This window comes from Delphinus delphis, chromosome 17, assembly GCF_949987515.2.
Source record: "Delphinus delphis chromosome 17, mDelDel1.2, whole genome shotgun sequence".
Lineage (NCBI taxonomy): Eukaryota > Metazoa > Chordata > Mammalia > Artiodactyla > Delphinidae > Delphinus > Delphinus delphis.
In genome coordinates, this window is record NC_082699.1 from 57,835,986 (window position 1) to 57,852,773 (window position 16,788).

Sequence of the window (16,788 nt, forward strand, 5' to 3'; positions counted from 1 at the left end):
GGCTAAGAGGGTAAACACTAATTCAAAATTTTCAAAATAAATCTTCTGAAGCAAGGAGTTATTTGTATACTTTACGTCCTGTGCTTTTTGTGTTTTTCCTTCTGGTCATAAATATTTGGGTGAGTCTTCTTTGCCTACCCAGTTTTCTTCTGCCTCTTCCCTCTTTCAAAATCAACCTTCCGGAAACCTCTCTGGTTAATTTCATCTTAAGGCAACACACAAGGCATGTAATATATTAACATAAACTTCTTGAGATGATTTATCAAGATCTTCACATCATATTCATGTGGGTATACTAAATTGAATTCAAACTTAGACTTCAAAAGCGGGATTTTTTACATATTGTAACAATCATTTCCCAATACTCGACACTCAATACGTGATACTCAATAAATGTTTTTGAAATAAACACAATTTTTATTGTTAATCTTCCTAAAGAAAACTTGTATAATTTTTTTTTACACAAAATCTATCAATAAGAGATTGATTGGTTAAAGGAAAAAAAAAAAGCAAAGCAAAACAAAACAAGTTGAGAGAATCCAGGCTTTTTCAATCTTAGTCATACTGTTTTGAAAATGGTGATTTGATTTCACCGTCTCCATTCATCAGAACCTGTCTGTATGTTACAATGGTCTGAACTTCCTATTGCTACACGGATGAAAGTGAATCCATATAAAACATACCAACACCATTATGTATAACTGGTGGTAAAACTTTATTATTCAAGTTTAGATGTAACAGACATCTTTGCTGCCTGAAGATTGTTTGCATAAGAAATACACCAAGAACATGTTTGTGAGTAGAAATGAACATGCACTATGAAAACAAAATTAAATAAAACAAAAAAAATTCCATGTGTTGTAAGAACAGAACTATTATAGCCAACATTCTAGTATTCAAATCAGGACTACAAATCGAATTTTTTCTTAGCAACATGAAATCATTCCATATGAAAGACATTTTCTGCTGGTGAATATTGCTGTAGGTGAATTTTACATCGGCATTTTGAGATGTTTCCCGTCCCACCCCACCCCCCCAAATTATTCATGTTGTCACCCAAAGGAATTTGGCATTTCTTATTGTGATACTTGCCCTCTTGGTAGCCATTAAGAAACTATGGTTTTATCAGCCTTGTAATAAGTTTTGCCTCTTCATAGTCAACGCTATAGGCTGCCTAATTATGATATTTACAGCTCTTATTTAATAAAAATGACCCCAACCTTTCCTGGCCCTTGGGAACTGAGAGTTTAAATAAGCCCCTTGGCCATATAATAATACTTGGCACTCCCATGGTGCCTTTCAACCAAGGATCTCAAAGTGCTTTACAAACAAGTACTACATTACCATTATTATTATTATTATTATTAATATTATTATTATTAATATATTTTTTTTCCATTTTACAGGTGAGGAACCTGAGGCACAAAAAGAAAAAAGTGATTTGTTGCAGGTCATACAATTAAAAAAAAACCAGGGGTAAAAATCAGTATACAGTTTTTGGACTCATGGGTCTTGAGGGACCGTTTTCTCTGATGAAGAAAGGCTAAACGTTATTTCCTTGTAAAGTTACTCCTGCTTTTCTCTGGTGTAGGACGGAGTGAAGCTTCTAGCTCTACTTTTCAAGAGAACAACATGTGAGCATACATTATCCAGTTTCCATGTGTGGACCAATGTTGAATTTCACATTTTCTTCATCCCTGACTTGACACACTTCAACCTAGCATCTTCCATAGGTCCTAATTACTGCAGATAACTGTTGATGCTTTCTAAACCATTAACCGCTAGCAGGAACACGTGGGTCCACTGTCTATGAAACGCTAACTGAAAACCAAAAGGAAGTGCACTGCAAAGAAGCCATGCCTTCTGCCCTTGGCCAAGTCTTTCTTTGGGAAAATAACACAGCCCTTCCAAGTCCCGGTGCATGTCTTGCTATCCTCTTCTCATTTACAGTTGCCTGCTAATAGAATTCCACTTAGTAGTACCTACCTTTGGTTAGCATCTTTAGTCTCATATTCAGGTTGGATTTCAATTCCTCCATTTTCTCCTGTGATCTAGGACAGTCAGCAAGCTTTCACCTACTCACTCACCAAAGATGCCTTGCATTTTTTTTTTTTGTCATGGCTCTCAACCCAAACACAGGAAGCTGTGAGCTCAAAGTAAACTTTAGGCAAAAAGCTGGCATATGGCACAGAAGCTGACCACCAGCTTCTTCATGCTTCCACCGCGGGTTGTTAGATCTTCTCTCTCTAGAACTGTGTTCATGTTCACTTACTAAACAGGCAGGCAATTCAGAGGTCTTAAGACAGGTCACCTGGTGATGTTTCGTTGCCACACAGGAGGAGGCTAATCATTATTTTGGTAGCAGTACTGATACTCTTCAATTAATTAAGAAAAACATATATCCTCAGGCATTTTAAAAAACATACACATTTAATATTTTTGGAGCTGTATTTGCATTGGATCATCATAGATTATGTGCACATGTGCAATCATAAACCTAATGTGCCACCACAGGCTTCAACAAAGAGCTGTTAAGATAATCACTTTTTTTCTTCTTCTCATTAATGTTACCTTAGAAAAAATCCCCATGCTTGCTTTCTAAAAACTACCTTTACTAAAAGAGAACAGTTTAGAAGAAAACATCACTATCTTAAAAGTTGATTTTTTAAAAGAACATCTCAATATGTCATATAGAAAGAATGGGCACACTCTTCTCCTTTTGAACTACAGAGTTAACGTGTTAACCGTGAGAGCTCCATCCTTTGCTCATATACTTAAGAGTACTGAGTAGTGTCTCTCAGTCCACAATCTTCTGAGGTGGGCTGGCTCTTTATGATTTTTCTATCCCAAACAACAATATGAATATATGGGTGAGAGATGAAGAGAGAAAGAGTGAGAAAAAGAATGAGAATGCATGAGCTGGTTTTGGCCTAAAGTTTGATCCAAAGCCCAATTCAGAATATGGACATGTACTTTTAAAAGACTTACAGTTTTTAAATGACACACAATTTTAGCTGGCGTATAGTTTTTATCATAGGGAAAGCCTTTTCCAAGAGGGAAAATTCCTAAGTCATTTTGAAAGTCCTCAAAAAAAAAAAATGTTAAGTACCTAAATAGCTCATTTAAAATCATAATTTAAGACAAAATGATTCCGAAATCTTAAACCCAAATAAAAATAAAGACACTAACCAATCAGTTTTGTAATATATTTTGAGAGCTGGAATGAAGGCTTTCATAAGTCAAAAAAATAAGAGGTATTTTAGTGTTGTGATAAGTTTTCATCTTTTTTAATAGCCCAACCTCTTCCCCATCAAAATATGGGAAAAAATAAAATAAAATAATCAATAATAAAGGAATACGGAATAAGATCTATTGCGTCAATGCTATCTAAGAATATTCTACCAAAAGTAGACTGACCATAAATATTCCAAGAACAGTGATATGTATTTCCATTGCTAACCGTTACTACTTGTCTGTCTGAGAAAAATAAAAACAAAAACAAAAAAACAGGTTAAAAAAAAGACATATATATCAAAAAAGAACAACCTATTTGTGTCTGAGAAACGAGAAACACACTGGAGAAACTGCTTAAGGAGTAGTTTTGCCCAAAAAGTCATACCTGTACTACTACCCAAGTTGACCAAACTTCGGGTATTTTCTGATTTGAGCAGTCCACATATCATGTTACTTGCAGATTGCCACAGTGCACTTTGTTTCTAGTCCTTTCACTAAAAAAATTAAATATAGTTTTGTTGTTTGGGAAATCTCCTCTTGTTTAGATCTTTGTCACCTCTCCAATCTGCCTGTACATTTTGAGATGCATTCATCAAAATTCCTAAGAAAGATAAATGACATCACATAATTTGAATGTCCAAGCCCCTCATTCCACCTCTCTCAGTTCATGTGAATTATATTAGAGCTACTTGACAGGTAAGATCAGAATAGGACCCTTTAAAAATGAAACTGAAGCAGAAGGCTTAGTCCTGATTTCTTTCTTTCTCTCTCTCTCTCTCTTTTCTTTTTTTTAAACATGAAAATGAAAATGCAAGAATGGAAATGACAACACATCAGACAGACATTTTTAACTTCATTCACTACAACAGTCACAAACTGGTTGAACTCTACCTGTCATCCATTTAAAGAAACGAAGACCTGGCACTGTGAAAAAGAAACAAAACCCAAACAAAACAAAACAATACAAAGCAACTGCGAATTAATGTAAAAATGGAGTGCAAATGCGACTACAGAATGCAATAAAAACATCAGTGCTGCAGATTCCAGCAGCACTTATCAAAATAATTTCTGAAATGTGTCATCTGAAACATAGACAAAGCAATAAAAAGAGGATATATGTTTATCACTTTAAGCATAACAATGTGAGTTAAGAGCTTAAAAATTAAAAAAAAAAAAAGTACTTGGAATGAATAGTGCTACCCTTTTTTTCCTAAGTAGGCATAAAAATATTTTTATTTCCTTCTTGTTTGTCATACCATTATATCAAGAACTTTCATTTGTTTCATGTTACCGTTTACAACTTTAATGCATACACACACACACACACACACACACAAAAGATATCTACCGCAATAGAAATAGTTGCTTCATTACCTTGTTTGCTACATTTGCAAATGTAAACAGCTAGGCAGAGCCAGAACTGACTCTAATGCATGATGGAATATCTTTGTTGCATACGTACACTGTAGAAAATAATTATTCAATATGTCAGGCACCATTATTTGAAATGTAATACATTAATATTTACTAGAAAAATAAGGTTTTTTTTTTTCCTATTTGTTCTCCCAACTTCTTTAATGAAATAAGTTAATCTGACAGTGCATCCAGCAGCTTGTAATATCTTCTACATCTCCGTGGCAAAAAATAAACTACTGGTTGGGACAATATAATGCAAATTATTAAAGTCAGTCCTTGTACATACATCTGTGTAGCAAGCATTGAGGCTCGACTAACAGCACCTTTAACCAATTATTTAATGTTCAGTTATTTAGCCCTATTTCCCTGAGCAGTTATGCTGAGGCTTTCCCTTCATGGATAGTTTTACAAAGCCTTATGTATTAAAAGTACTATGAAGAGTAAACTTCTAAGAATCCTATTTAATGCTACTTAACTAAACCTGTATAAATCTAATGAAGGGATTGATTGGTACATATACCAACTGTCAGTCTGTGGTAACGTAACTTTAGACGCTGCCTGACCACAAAGTTTGGAAATTATACTTAAACCAAAAGAAAATAAATAAATACAGCAGGTTACCTTGTGGAGAAATACCATGTGTTCTAAACCAATGAAGCCCATGGTCTGAACTTTTGTATCCATCTAGTCTTTTGAACTGAGGGGACTCCTTTAGTTAGAACGTGCCAAGTGAGATTAGTGACCAAGAGGAAGCTTAAGAAACAAACCCAAACTGGTTCATCACAAACAAGAAAGAAAAGATCTGGCTAAAATAAAATTACTACATAAGCACTGAGGACATTGTTTTTAAAAATGCATATATATTTGGACAAAATGAACCTAAATTGCAAACACGAGGACTATTTTTGAAAGGAGTATTTGAACATCTAAAGGACAAAAATATCAGAGAGGGTGTGCATGTGTATGTACAGGCAGGGCTGGCCAAAATCATTGTCACTTTTCCCGCTGCTCTCTCCCCAAGCCTAACCACAGCTCGCATGTCTAGGTCTAAATTCGAAACATGACCAATGAGAGGATTCTCATGCAGGAGGGTGCCATTTTCCTTTCACTGCCCTGGAGATTAGACTTCTCCTCATCTGCCTAGGATTTCAAGACACTTCGAAATTCAGGCAACAATTTATGGTTTTTGAACAAATGGGCCAATGGCCAGCCCAATACTGCTTTAGAATCATAATATGTAAACCCTTCCAAATTCTAGACAGCTTTGATCTCTTTCTTTACAAACATAATAATTATAGTCTGTGATACTTCTTATGGATGGTTTCCATAGTACACATTCACCAAGATGGTTCTGACCTACTAGGTTCTAAACAGGACTATATACCATCTTCCATTTTTTTCTCACTGACCATTTGTCTCACTTTTAAATCTTGGTAACCTACTCATCAACAGAAAGAATAATAAAAGAAGGGAATTTCATGTTGGATAAGGCAGGCTCTATGAAGTATTTTTTTTTTTTTAAATAGGTCTTCATAAGACATTACAAGCTATTGAATTCCCATCAAGAAAACCTATTTCTATTTAATTGTGCTAAGTGCTAAGGTTTTACTCTTTAGGTTTTCCATTTTTTTCCACTTGTGCATTGTTCCTATGCAGGCCCCTCTGGATATGAGTTGTGAAGTCATATTTGTCCGTGCAAAGATGCTGGCATATGCTGCACTGGAAAGGTCCACTGTCACCATGGCAACTCATATGCAAAGCATACATCACTTCATCCAGAAAGACAATGCCACAGTGCACACATTTTGTTGAAAGTTCATCTTGAGTACTTCTATCAACTTTCTCTGTTTTTACTCCATTCAAGGGACCTTCATTCTTTACATTTGACGGTGCCTTCGTTTTCTCCTTGGAGGCCCCGTTTGCAGTTGGCCCAGGTCTGGAATGCTTGATCGCCAAATCTAGAGGAATGTCATTGTCTGATCCAACAGCTGAAAAGTGAGGAGGCAGATTGAAGGTGGGGTAAGGCACATAGTTTTGGCAAGGATTTGGTAGGCCAGGCACGTGACTCAAGTAGTGCGGATTCCCAGGAACGGAGAGCTTATATTTACTCCAGAACCGCAGCCAATCAGCTTCACTCTGGAAGTCATTATGTACAAAGGGAAGTCCAAAAAGGGGGTACTGGTACTTTTCAATAGGGCTGCCTGGTGGTGAATAATTTGGGTGCTTCGCGGGTCTCATGTACTTTTCTATGGGACTGCCTCTCTCAGAACTTCCTTTCCCTTCAGATACGGATGAACTATTTCCTGGGTCTCCAGTACTTTCCTGAGGACTTTTTATCTGAATGTGCAAAGGTTGCATCCTTTTGTGAATATCCAGAGTTTGGCTGACCAAGACTGGCTGCTGAGCAGAATGGCTTTTAGTCAATGAACCCTGGGCTTCGTATTTACTCAGGCTGGGGAGCGGAATTTCTCGCTGGTGACCTTCAGTTAAGTGATCGTCTGAGCGCCTCTCTAAGGGGCTGCCATTGGCTTGCTCTTCACTGCCGGCCCTCTGCTGTTTGTTGAGCTGCTCGGCCTGAAGTGCCTCAGGGTTAAGGCGCTTTCTTGTTCTTCTCCTAATAATCTGCTCACCGTTGTTTTGTTTAATGATGTTTAAAGGCCTGGGAGTCTGCGGGGAACACACACACAATACATAAAAGGAAAACATTAAAAAACACATTAAAATGCATTAACAATTCCTCACAAATATAAACCATGCTTAAGTTCAAAGCAAAGATAGGCTTTACGTTATAGATTTACTAAATCTCCTCCTTTTGCCCTAAGCAGGATCAGAGGAAGTAACCAAAGCACATTCTTTTACCCTAATTAAATCATGCCCATCTTTACAGGGAGGACTGAAAAACTTTAATCTACTTGGAAACAGCTTTTCCAAACTCAACAGATTTTGGAATTGCATTATTTCGTGATAAAACAGTGTTTAAAGTTACTTGAAGAAATGTGATTTTTCTGAAATATCCTCAACTTTTGAGTCATGCACCAAGATGTCAACATAGTAACATGGGAGATAGGTTTTGATGACAACTGTGGAGAAATGATAACATGGCTGCAGTCTGAATTGTGTCCCCCTCTCCCCACCTCTCCTACAATTCATAGGTTGAAGCTCTAACCCCAATGTGACTGTATCTGAAGATAAGGCCTTTAGGAGGTAAATATGGTTAAATGAGGACACAGTGAGAAGGCAGCCCTCTGCAAGCCAGGAAGAGAGCCCTCACCAGAACCCAGCCAGGATGGCACCCTAATCTCAGACTTCCGGCCTCCAGAACTGTGTGAAAATAAATGTCTGCTGTTTAAGCCACCCAGTCTATGGTATTTTGTTATGCCAGCCCCAGCTGACTAAATATAGAATATTAAACATCAGAACATAAATAATCAAAGACAAACTGACAGAATTGTAAGGAAAGATATCAGGTAATCAAAGCCATTATCAGTGAGAGGTGTTTTTAAAAATCTCTCACTTTGTTTTTCTTTAATTATATAAGTACTCACTATGGAAGATTTTACTTGTGAACAGGTGAAGCATTTGTTTTCTGTTGACAATCTAAATTTATTTGTAGGCTCGGTACAAATATCCTATCTGTCAGTCTACTCTGTACTTAAATAGAATGCTGACTTTCACTCAGCTTAAGTATTATATGATTCGTATTTATGTACATGGTCAACAGGTGTTTATATTACATGACTCAAATCCATAGATAAGACTATAATAAAAACTCTACTTGCAGTAAGAGCTCTAATTTTGATTTATAAAATCAAGAGAATATGTTTAATAAATCAATGCATATTTACAGATGAAAAATTTAGGAGAATCTTTAAATGGGCTAAAATCTGATTTTTCTAAAAGATTACTGAAATCAGGAAGTAATCTCTACATAAAATATGAATATAAACAATACGTAACTCATGAATTATACCTAGAAAGGAGGCACCTCAATGCAAGAGCGTACTTTATATGTTAAACAAAATACAAAACGTTTTGCGATGTTTTTATTGTCACAAAGATATTTTGAAGGGAAAAGGATAACACACTTGTTACTGACAATCAGATTATTCATTTCAGAATGAAAATACCACATCCCCTTGGCTATTCCCTGTTCATTTACTTTGTTCAGAATTTCAGGTTTATAAAGAGTTCATATTCATATTATAAAAATATGCAGTAGTTAATCTCTGTCTTCTAAAGAAATCTGAAATATGCATTAATACCTTTTTTAAACTTTCATAATTTTTGTGGCAGTCTTTGACATGAAATGTGAGTATAACCTTTATGTGTTTAAATCTGTGATTTTAAAAAACCTCAGAATTGAAAACATCTCATCTCTGGAGAGATGAATATTAAAGAAACTGTAAAAAAAAGTTTAGTTTATATTGCAGTTGTTAAATTACCATAACCTGGAAGAGCAGCAGTTTAATTAATTTTTGGCCTTTGACTGGCCTGAGTTCAATTAAAATTATTAATGTCAGTACCCCCTGAATGGAAGCTTATTGTTGTGCTTAAGTGGTGAAGTTTAAGAAAAAGTAAGGTCATGGTGGTGTGTGTGTGTGTGTGTGTCAGGGGGTGGGGAATCCTTCTATTAGTTCCATGCTAATAACTAAGGTTTTTACAGTTTACTACCAATTAGCATTGTTGGCAGCATGCATTTTTTAAAAGAGTGCTTCCAATGGTCCATTTAGGAGGACATTTTGTCTAAAATTATATTCTCCATAGCTGTGATCTATTCATTGGCCGGTGCTAGAGCTGTGGTAAAATGCCAAACAAAATGAAAACGGCAGAGGGAAATAGATTTCTGCTTACTACGTGGGGCATTCCTATTTTTAAAGGCAGCTCTGGTCAGCAGATAAACTATCTAAACTAAAAAAATATCCTCAAGAAGTCAAATGCATATAAAGATGGGAGATTTGTGAGTTTAAATTTTATTAGAGGATTCCACCTAAAATTTGGTTAGCAATAACTGAGGTACCTCAGAGAGCCCTAGAAATTAGTCAGCCGGAGATCTTAAAACACAAAGCACTTTTGCATCTTGCTCTGCTGTGTGCTCTGCAAGCCCTCAGATACCACTGGAAGCACTGTAGAGCGCTGGCATCCTGGGTCCCAGTTTAGAACTACTCTTCTGAACGGGTCCAACTTCCAGCCCCCAAATGACACTTGCAAATCCCAATGGTAAACTGGAAAATAAGCATTTTCCCCCTGCCCTAGATTTTATAATGAACATGGGAGAGAACCCCTTTTTATTTTTAAATTTGTATGTACTTCTGAATTTTTGAAGTTTCTCCTTTCTACCTAAATTAATTTCACTGAATTCTGATAACCACCTGTTCAACTATCCGTTATGTGACGTTCCCAGAAATCAATCATTTTCCTCTTTTATATCAAAAGAAGCATAATGCATTACTAATGATCTCAGACGTATCTCCCCATAACATCTAAGGCCGGTCCACCATAAATCACATGTGCACTCAAAGCGACTGCATTAAACTCTGCAGGGGCAGGCACTGCAAGCCAGGGAATGGAACTTATCATGCCACAGACCAGGGTGCTTTATAAAGTTTTTCCTGAAACAGTCTAACAAGTTCTTACCGAGTGAAGCTTCTGGTAGAGGCCACACGCATTGCATACATATCCGCCATTTGCATTCTTTCGCCAGAGAGAGGTCTTTGTGGTCAAGCAATTGGCACAAAAAACACCCGAGCCTCTACGCCTCTGAAATGGGAAAAAAAAAAGACACAAGGTCAGAGGTGAGTCACATGATCAGTGGAGTTAGACCAAATCAACCCAGGAGTTTTGTCTTTAGACTAGCAACAATGACAGTATAAAACCACACTGCCCGTAATGAGGTCAGGTTCAATTGTGTTTAATAGGCACCACTGATTTTCATTATAATTAACCGTACAGTGATGGATGAGGTGTGTGCAACACCAAAGGCCTTTCACAGAAACAGCTTTAACTTTTTGAACTTTGGGTTTTGTGCCTTTCATGATGGTTCCTAAATGCTGAACCCTAAAATATACCTTTTAAAAGTGTCAAAACAAAAGTCAAAAGACAGAGCCTGCCAATATGTTTAATATACTCTGGAAAGGGAGGAGCACAGGCTACCTGAGCTTTAAAATATAGTCAAGCTTGGAATAAATGCAGCATGTAAACCACTTACAATTAAACCTGATGTGTGTCTTTTTGGATGTCATTCACGTAACATAAGTATTAAGAGACTGTAAGACACTCAGTTCTGATTTTTGGTTTGCAATTGTAAAATCTGAAAGAGAACACACCCTCTATCTCCCAAAGCTGAGAGGAATAGTAGAAACTTCTGCCAACTAGAAGTACAGTATTACTAATGAGAATCCTTATGAGGGGCCTACTTAAGCCAGACAACATAGTCCCATCAATGGCTATTTATTTATTTTATTTGACTCAGACTTGGAAATCACAAGCATTTCTGAACACAAATTGATTTTAGTGGGCTGAATTCTCTAACCACCAGATTCAAAAATAATCCAAGAATATTTGAAAGTAGATCATTAGTACTGCTTGTTCCATTCTTGCTATCAAGTAATGATTCCATTAAACTTCTCATTGAAACAAAAGTCAGGCTGTGTTTGTGGGCGCAAATACTAACAGGCAGGAAATGGAACTCTCTTGCTGAAAAAAAAAAAAAAAAAAAAAAAAGAGCCTGAATTGCAACTCTGCTCTCCTTTCTCTAGGAAGTAAAGCCTTTAATGATAAAATATGCATGTTAGATAAGGAGTGGAAAAAGTCTTGCTGGAGCCCAATTTTGTTGTAAATTTAAAATTACAAACACCATAAGTCAAAATTTCAGGGATTCATAAAATTTAGGCAATTTATTTAACTTGAGTCCATACTGTAGACGAGTGGTATCCCTGCCAAGAAAATACAATGGTTATAATTGTACTCTGATACATTTCAAATGGAAAGCTTTCTGCAGACATAATTTTGGCTTCAAGACTGGAACACTTTCTTGGCATTGAAAGGGCATTTGATTCATCGGGTGTTTCACAATGTATCACTAAAAAGACCTGGTGAGCAGCCAGTTCCCTATAGGGTAATTTTTCCATCCAGATGCAAGTGCTATCAGAGGCCCTCGTCAGCTAAACTAATTATGATCTTGCAATTGCTGATGCCTGCTCACTCTAACATTCAACATCCTCCATTAATCATCGATACAAAGAAAATGAATGAAACGTAAAGAAATGAGGACTGGTAAGCTGCATAGCCATAAAAATCTGAAATGAGAGCAATAATTTAACAAGATTGGGGGAATGTTTTTAGTGAACACAAAGTCGGGCTAACAATTGTCCTTTTCAACCAAGAACACAATTTCATTAGTGTAGCAGGTTGGGCTACTTTAAGTGATGTAATATAAGCTAGAGTTTTTCACAAAGATAATCTCTGGCTCCCCTTTTTCTTTACTCCCCCCACCCCAAATCAGGGCCAGGAATGTATCATAAATTTCTCAGTCTCAATAAGAGCAGCACAAAAGTTGGGTGTTAGCCCTCAAAGTCCAAACTGGGACCTACTGCAAAAGTACAGACTGCCGTTTCCCCCAAATCAACGATCTATTAGAGGTTGTGTTTATCAAACACTCTGGGGGCCCCCTTTATCCGAGGTAAGTCGGGGAGCCTAGTTAGGTTATAATTGTGAAAATTCCCTGGGGCCATGCTGTCTTTTTTTTCCAAGATCGAAATAACACGTTTTGCAAATAAACACCAGTTTGATCCATGTAAAGGCAATGTAAATGTCCATTTGGAAACTGACCCACATATATGTCTGAGGCTCAAATCTGAATGTATAACCATTCATTGCAGCCTGCTTTTTTTTCCTTATGCCCTGGCTGCTTGACACAGCATGCCAAAGTGGGTGTAATCCTGGTTTCAGAGAACGCGTCAATCCTTGCACAACTTTGTGCTTAATTCTCTTGCAAAGAAAATGCCCTTCATTAGTTCGAGGGAAAATCCTGAAATTACAGGACTGGTTTCCACAGGCGTATCTTGCTTTAAGCAGCACTTAGGCTCCAATAAAGGCTGGTATATTTTAGGTAAACCATATCTTATTTTAAATACATCAGGAGTCCTTTGGATTCACTTACTCGGAGTCAGTATGGCATGGGGGGGTTAATAATCAGATTTAGGAGTCAGACAACTTGTACTCAAAACACGTCTCTGTCTTGAGTTGCTGGGTGCAATTTTGGGCAAGTTACTTAACCTGGCAATGCTTAAATTTCCTCATCTTTAAAGTGTGAGCTGCTGTGAGTATTAATACGGACAAATGGATGTAATAAAACAATGCCAGGTATGTAGTAGGTGCTCAAGTTAGCTATCCATCAAAGGGATTCAATTGTATTTCTTTTGTAAGAGAAAAATATTTTGTGGTTTCGTTTATATCTCCTTAATCTACTTATTGCACATTTTAGATATGCTTAAAGCATATAGCTGGGTATAATCACATGTATTTTATTTGTGCCAACCTTATCAAATATGAGAATGGAAAGTTGAGTCAGAGTGAAATGTCTAGGTGTTCACACCTAGAATTCAACAGGGGCCTGCTTGTGTGCGGGAGGAGAGTGGGAGGTAGGTGAGAAATATTTCACATGGTAAGTTACCTCCCATCTAAACAAATGTATCACTTTGGTGAGCACTGTAGAACCTTATGTTTGATGCACTTGGAATTACTGGAAGCAACAGAGAAGGTGGGAGAAGCGGGCAACATCCTTAGTTGTGTGAGCACAGAGTTGTAGACCGTGCCACATCTCTCTAAATCACACCGCAGATGAGAGCCCTGACCCACAGTGAGAACCTGGCTGGATGGAGTATGGCATTTATTCTGAAGTCACCAACATCCTTAGCCCAATCAAGTGCTGAGAAGCAGTCTGCTGGCAAAGGAAGCAGAATAGAAGTTTCCCCTGCCCCACTTTTTAACAATGAACTTGTTAAAGAGAAAGAAAGGCACTAAAGGTCTTATTTCATTCATAGTTTATCAGGTATAGCAGAGTTTTAAAATATTTTGTCATTCTCCTTTGTACTATGTTAAAGACAGAAATCATGCCTCTTAACAGTCATCAAATAGTCTAAGTAATAAGCACCTAGGACAGTGCTCTCTGTCTTGAGCAGCTAAACATTAATGAAGTTGAAAATAATCTCTCTTGCTATTATTTTTATCACTAGTCATCACTCCTGTTTTTGAAAAAAAAAGTTTTTAAAAAATATTCCTTTGAAATGTCTCCCATTTGGATTGACAAATCTATCTTCAGTTGGTCAGAGAGGGCTAATGAGGTTGTAGACAATAAAATCAAGAGAGTTAATTTTCCAGTCCTACATCCCACACTTATTTCTGAGAAATAGCTGAAGCCAGATACTTGCTATGTCCTGAGGATACAAGGTCAGGTAGAACAAAGCTGCAACTCTCCTGCATATGCATCACTAGAGTCATGCATTGCTGATGGTTCTGTATGTGCGTGTGTATGTTTTAAATAATACATTGTTTCTCCTTTTCCTACAGGCTGTTTTTAAGAGATGATAATAATGTGTACCTCCATGACTTTGTGCAGGAGAGAGGAGAACTGAGTGATATGGATAAGCACACTTCTGGGAGAGGAAATGACAGGAATAAGTAGTTAGTGGATAACACCGGTGGCGTACTTGATAGGTGCTCCTTTCAGGCTGAAGGAAAGCTGTCCTTTACACATCCAAAGCTACACACAGTCATAGCATCCTCTGCCCCTGGCCTTCTCTCAGGGCACCTTCTGCTTCTATGTGGTTTCAACAGAGGGCAAGAGTGAAGGAAGGTTGGCCGAAAACCCCAATCTACCTGAAAGTCATCTCAACTGAAAATTTCTACGGAGGAAATTCTGGAATCAACAAGGAACTGATTGCTTTTAACTTCAAGTTTAAATAGTTTGCCCACTAACTTTTAGGTTGCATTTGTGTGGCCTTCATGTTATTTCTGTTGGCTGGTAACTTCCTGTGTGAAAAAGGATGGGCAGTGGTAGGAACAGTTAATTGCAAGGAATTCCGAGGCCAGCCCAGTGACTTACTGAGAATTTTGGATCACCTGTCTCCTTTCCACGTTTCAAATTTTTGGAACCACCATATTGATTTTCACAACAGCAATTTAGGTGATGAATTTGCACAATCATCCATGCCAGGATTTGAAACAGAAAATGACACACCCATCTTTTAACACAAGTACACTTTAAATCCAATGTAGTGTTTTCCTTTTCCTGCTATAGAGTACACCAAGACGTGTAATGACTAACTGAAAAAACCTTTAGTCTTTAGGTTCACAGCTAACCACCGTATGGCATCACTATCATTAAATTTTTCTCAAAGCTTCTGATTGAAGTTTTGCTTCTATGGTGCTTAAATTCTCAGTCAGTTGCAGATCCCTCTGAGTTGAGCCCTGACACATACGTTGGTAAACCCAGATGTGTCTTTAGAAATGAATAAGAATGGGAAAAGAAGTTTCAAACTGGTTCATCTGTTTTATTGCTTACTTTATCTTATTATTTGAAGATCAGCCAAAAAGAAACATTTTAAGGTTTTCAAATTTCATCATTAACACAGAACTTATTCATTTGATTAATAAAAAGTAAATTTGATTGAATTATTAATTCAAGTGGCTTAACATTTAGAGACATGGATATTCATCTTCAAGATATTAAAAATCCCTACTAGTGGAGTTATTTGTGCAGAAATGATGCTTTATAATAGTTTTCTATGAATAAGAACCATACTGAAACCATGTAATTACATAACAAGCCTTGATAGGCAGAGCATTTACTCACATTTTTTATGGTTTTATATCTTAGCCATTTTAAATCAAATCAATCTGAAATTTGATATACATGCTGTTAGTCTGGAGGTACCTCAAGTATTTTTAACTCTTTAAATAATTTCTATGTTTATTCGATTATATCAAGAATCCTTTGAAAACTTCATTCTAGGGAAATGCACAGATGGCTATGATAGAACCTTCTGGTACAACTTTGCAGTAATAAAATTTCAGTGGTAAATTTAATTCAGCTCAGTTCTGGGAATAATTATTAAACGTCCACCATGTGCCTGACACTGTGCTAGAAGCTGGGGTTACAGTGATGTATATGGCAGACATGATCCGTAATCTCTCAGTTTCCAGTACCATCTGCTAAAAACTAACTACGTGTTGAGTTAACGTGATACAAACTGAGATCGTTCGTGAGCATTGACAGTTTAATTCATGTAAATTATATGGAAACATTCCTGAAGAAACCAAAGCATCTCCCACGAATAAATCTCATGTAAAGGCTGAAAGTTATCTAATAATCAGAGGGCTTACTCTCTGTGTTCCTTAATAAAAATAGGTAATAGTCTAGTCATTTCAGAAGCAAGATCCTTGCTTATTGTCCCATCAGTAATAATGTCCTATCAATAACTTTGCCCTATTAACCACCAACACAGTTGATATAAACTAAATAATGTGTTCATGACTGTCATATATAACAGACGTTCAATAATTGTTGAATAAATGATAAATATTATTTTAGTCATTATCACTATCATTCACCACTAAGAGACATAGAAGGCCACTCTCCCCCACTTCCGCCCATTAAGGAATTAATTGACTATTGACTACACACCAATAGACCCTACAGAATATAAGGAATGCAGTACCTAAAACCACTTAAAACAGATGGTGGCTTGCAATGAACACCTTTAAATTAATAGCCAGAATTTTATCAGAAGCATGGGCTGGCCAATATTTTAGCAAGAGCAGGGAAAGAGCTCTGCCAACAAAAAGCAATAGATATTAATACCTTGGCTGCCTTTTGTTTCAAATAAAATCGTGAAGAATCGGTTGAAACAGCAAGACTATGCCTGCTTGAAAACAGCCCTCTATGCCCTCAGATTTCTTGCCAGAAAACTGAAGAGACTCTACAAGGTTCAGCCAAGCATCCGTCTTGTAATTACCTATCTCAGAGTTTGGAAACAAAACCTGTTTACCTGGCTTATTACATTCACTTCCTCAACACACCAGCAAAGCTAATGGAGACCAGTGTAAACTAAACTGACATCCTTGGCTAGGAGCAATGGA

At 37.0% G+C, this 16,788-nt stretch overlaps 1 protein-coding gene across 1 annotated transcript in view; it reads right to left on the bottom strand.

Annotated features, from left to right (window-relative positions):
• Positions 1-437: 437 nt before the first annotated feature.
• TRPS1 (transcriptional repressor GATA binding 1) overlaps positions 438-16,788 on the bottom strand; it is a 252,939-nt gene continuing 236,588 nt past the window's right edge. The window contains exons 6-7 of the mRNA XM_059995083.1: positions 10,285-10,407; positions 438-7,317 (exon numbers count right to left, since the gene is read on the bottom strand). Of these exons, the coding sequence (XP_059851066.1) occupies positions 6,256-7,317; positions 10,285-10,407 (1,185 nt within the window). The 3' untranslated portion in view covers positions 438-6,255. The remainder of the gene's footprint in view (positions 7,318-10,284; positions 10,408-16,788) is intronic.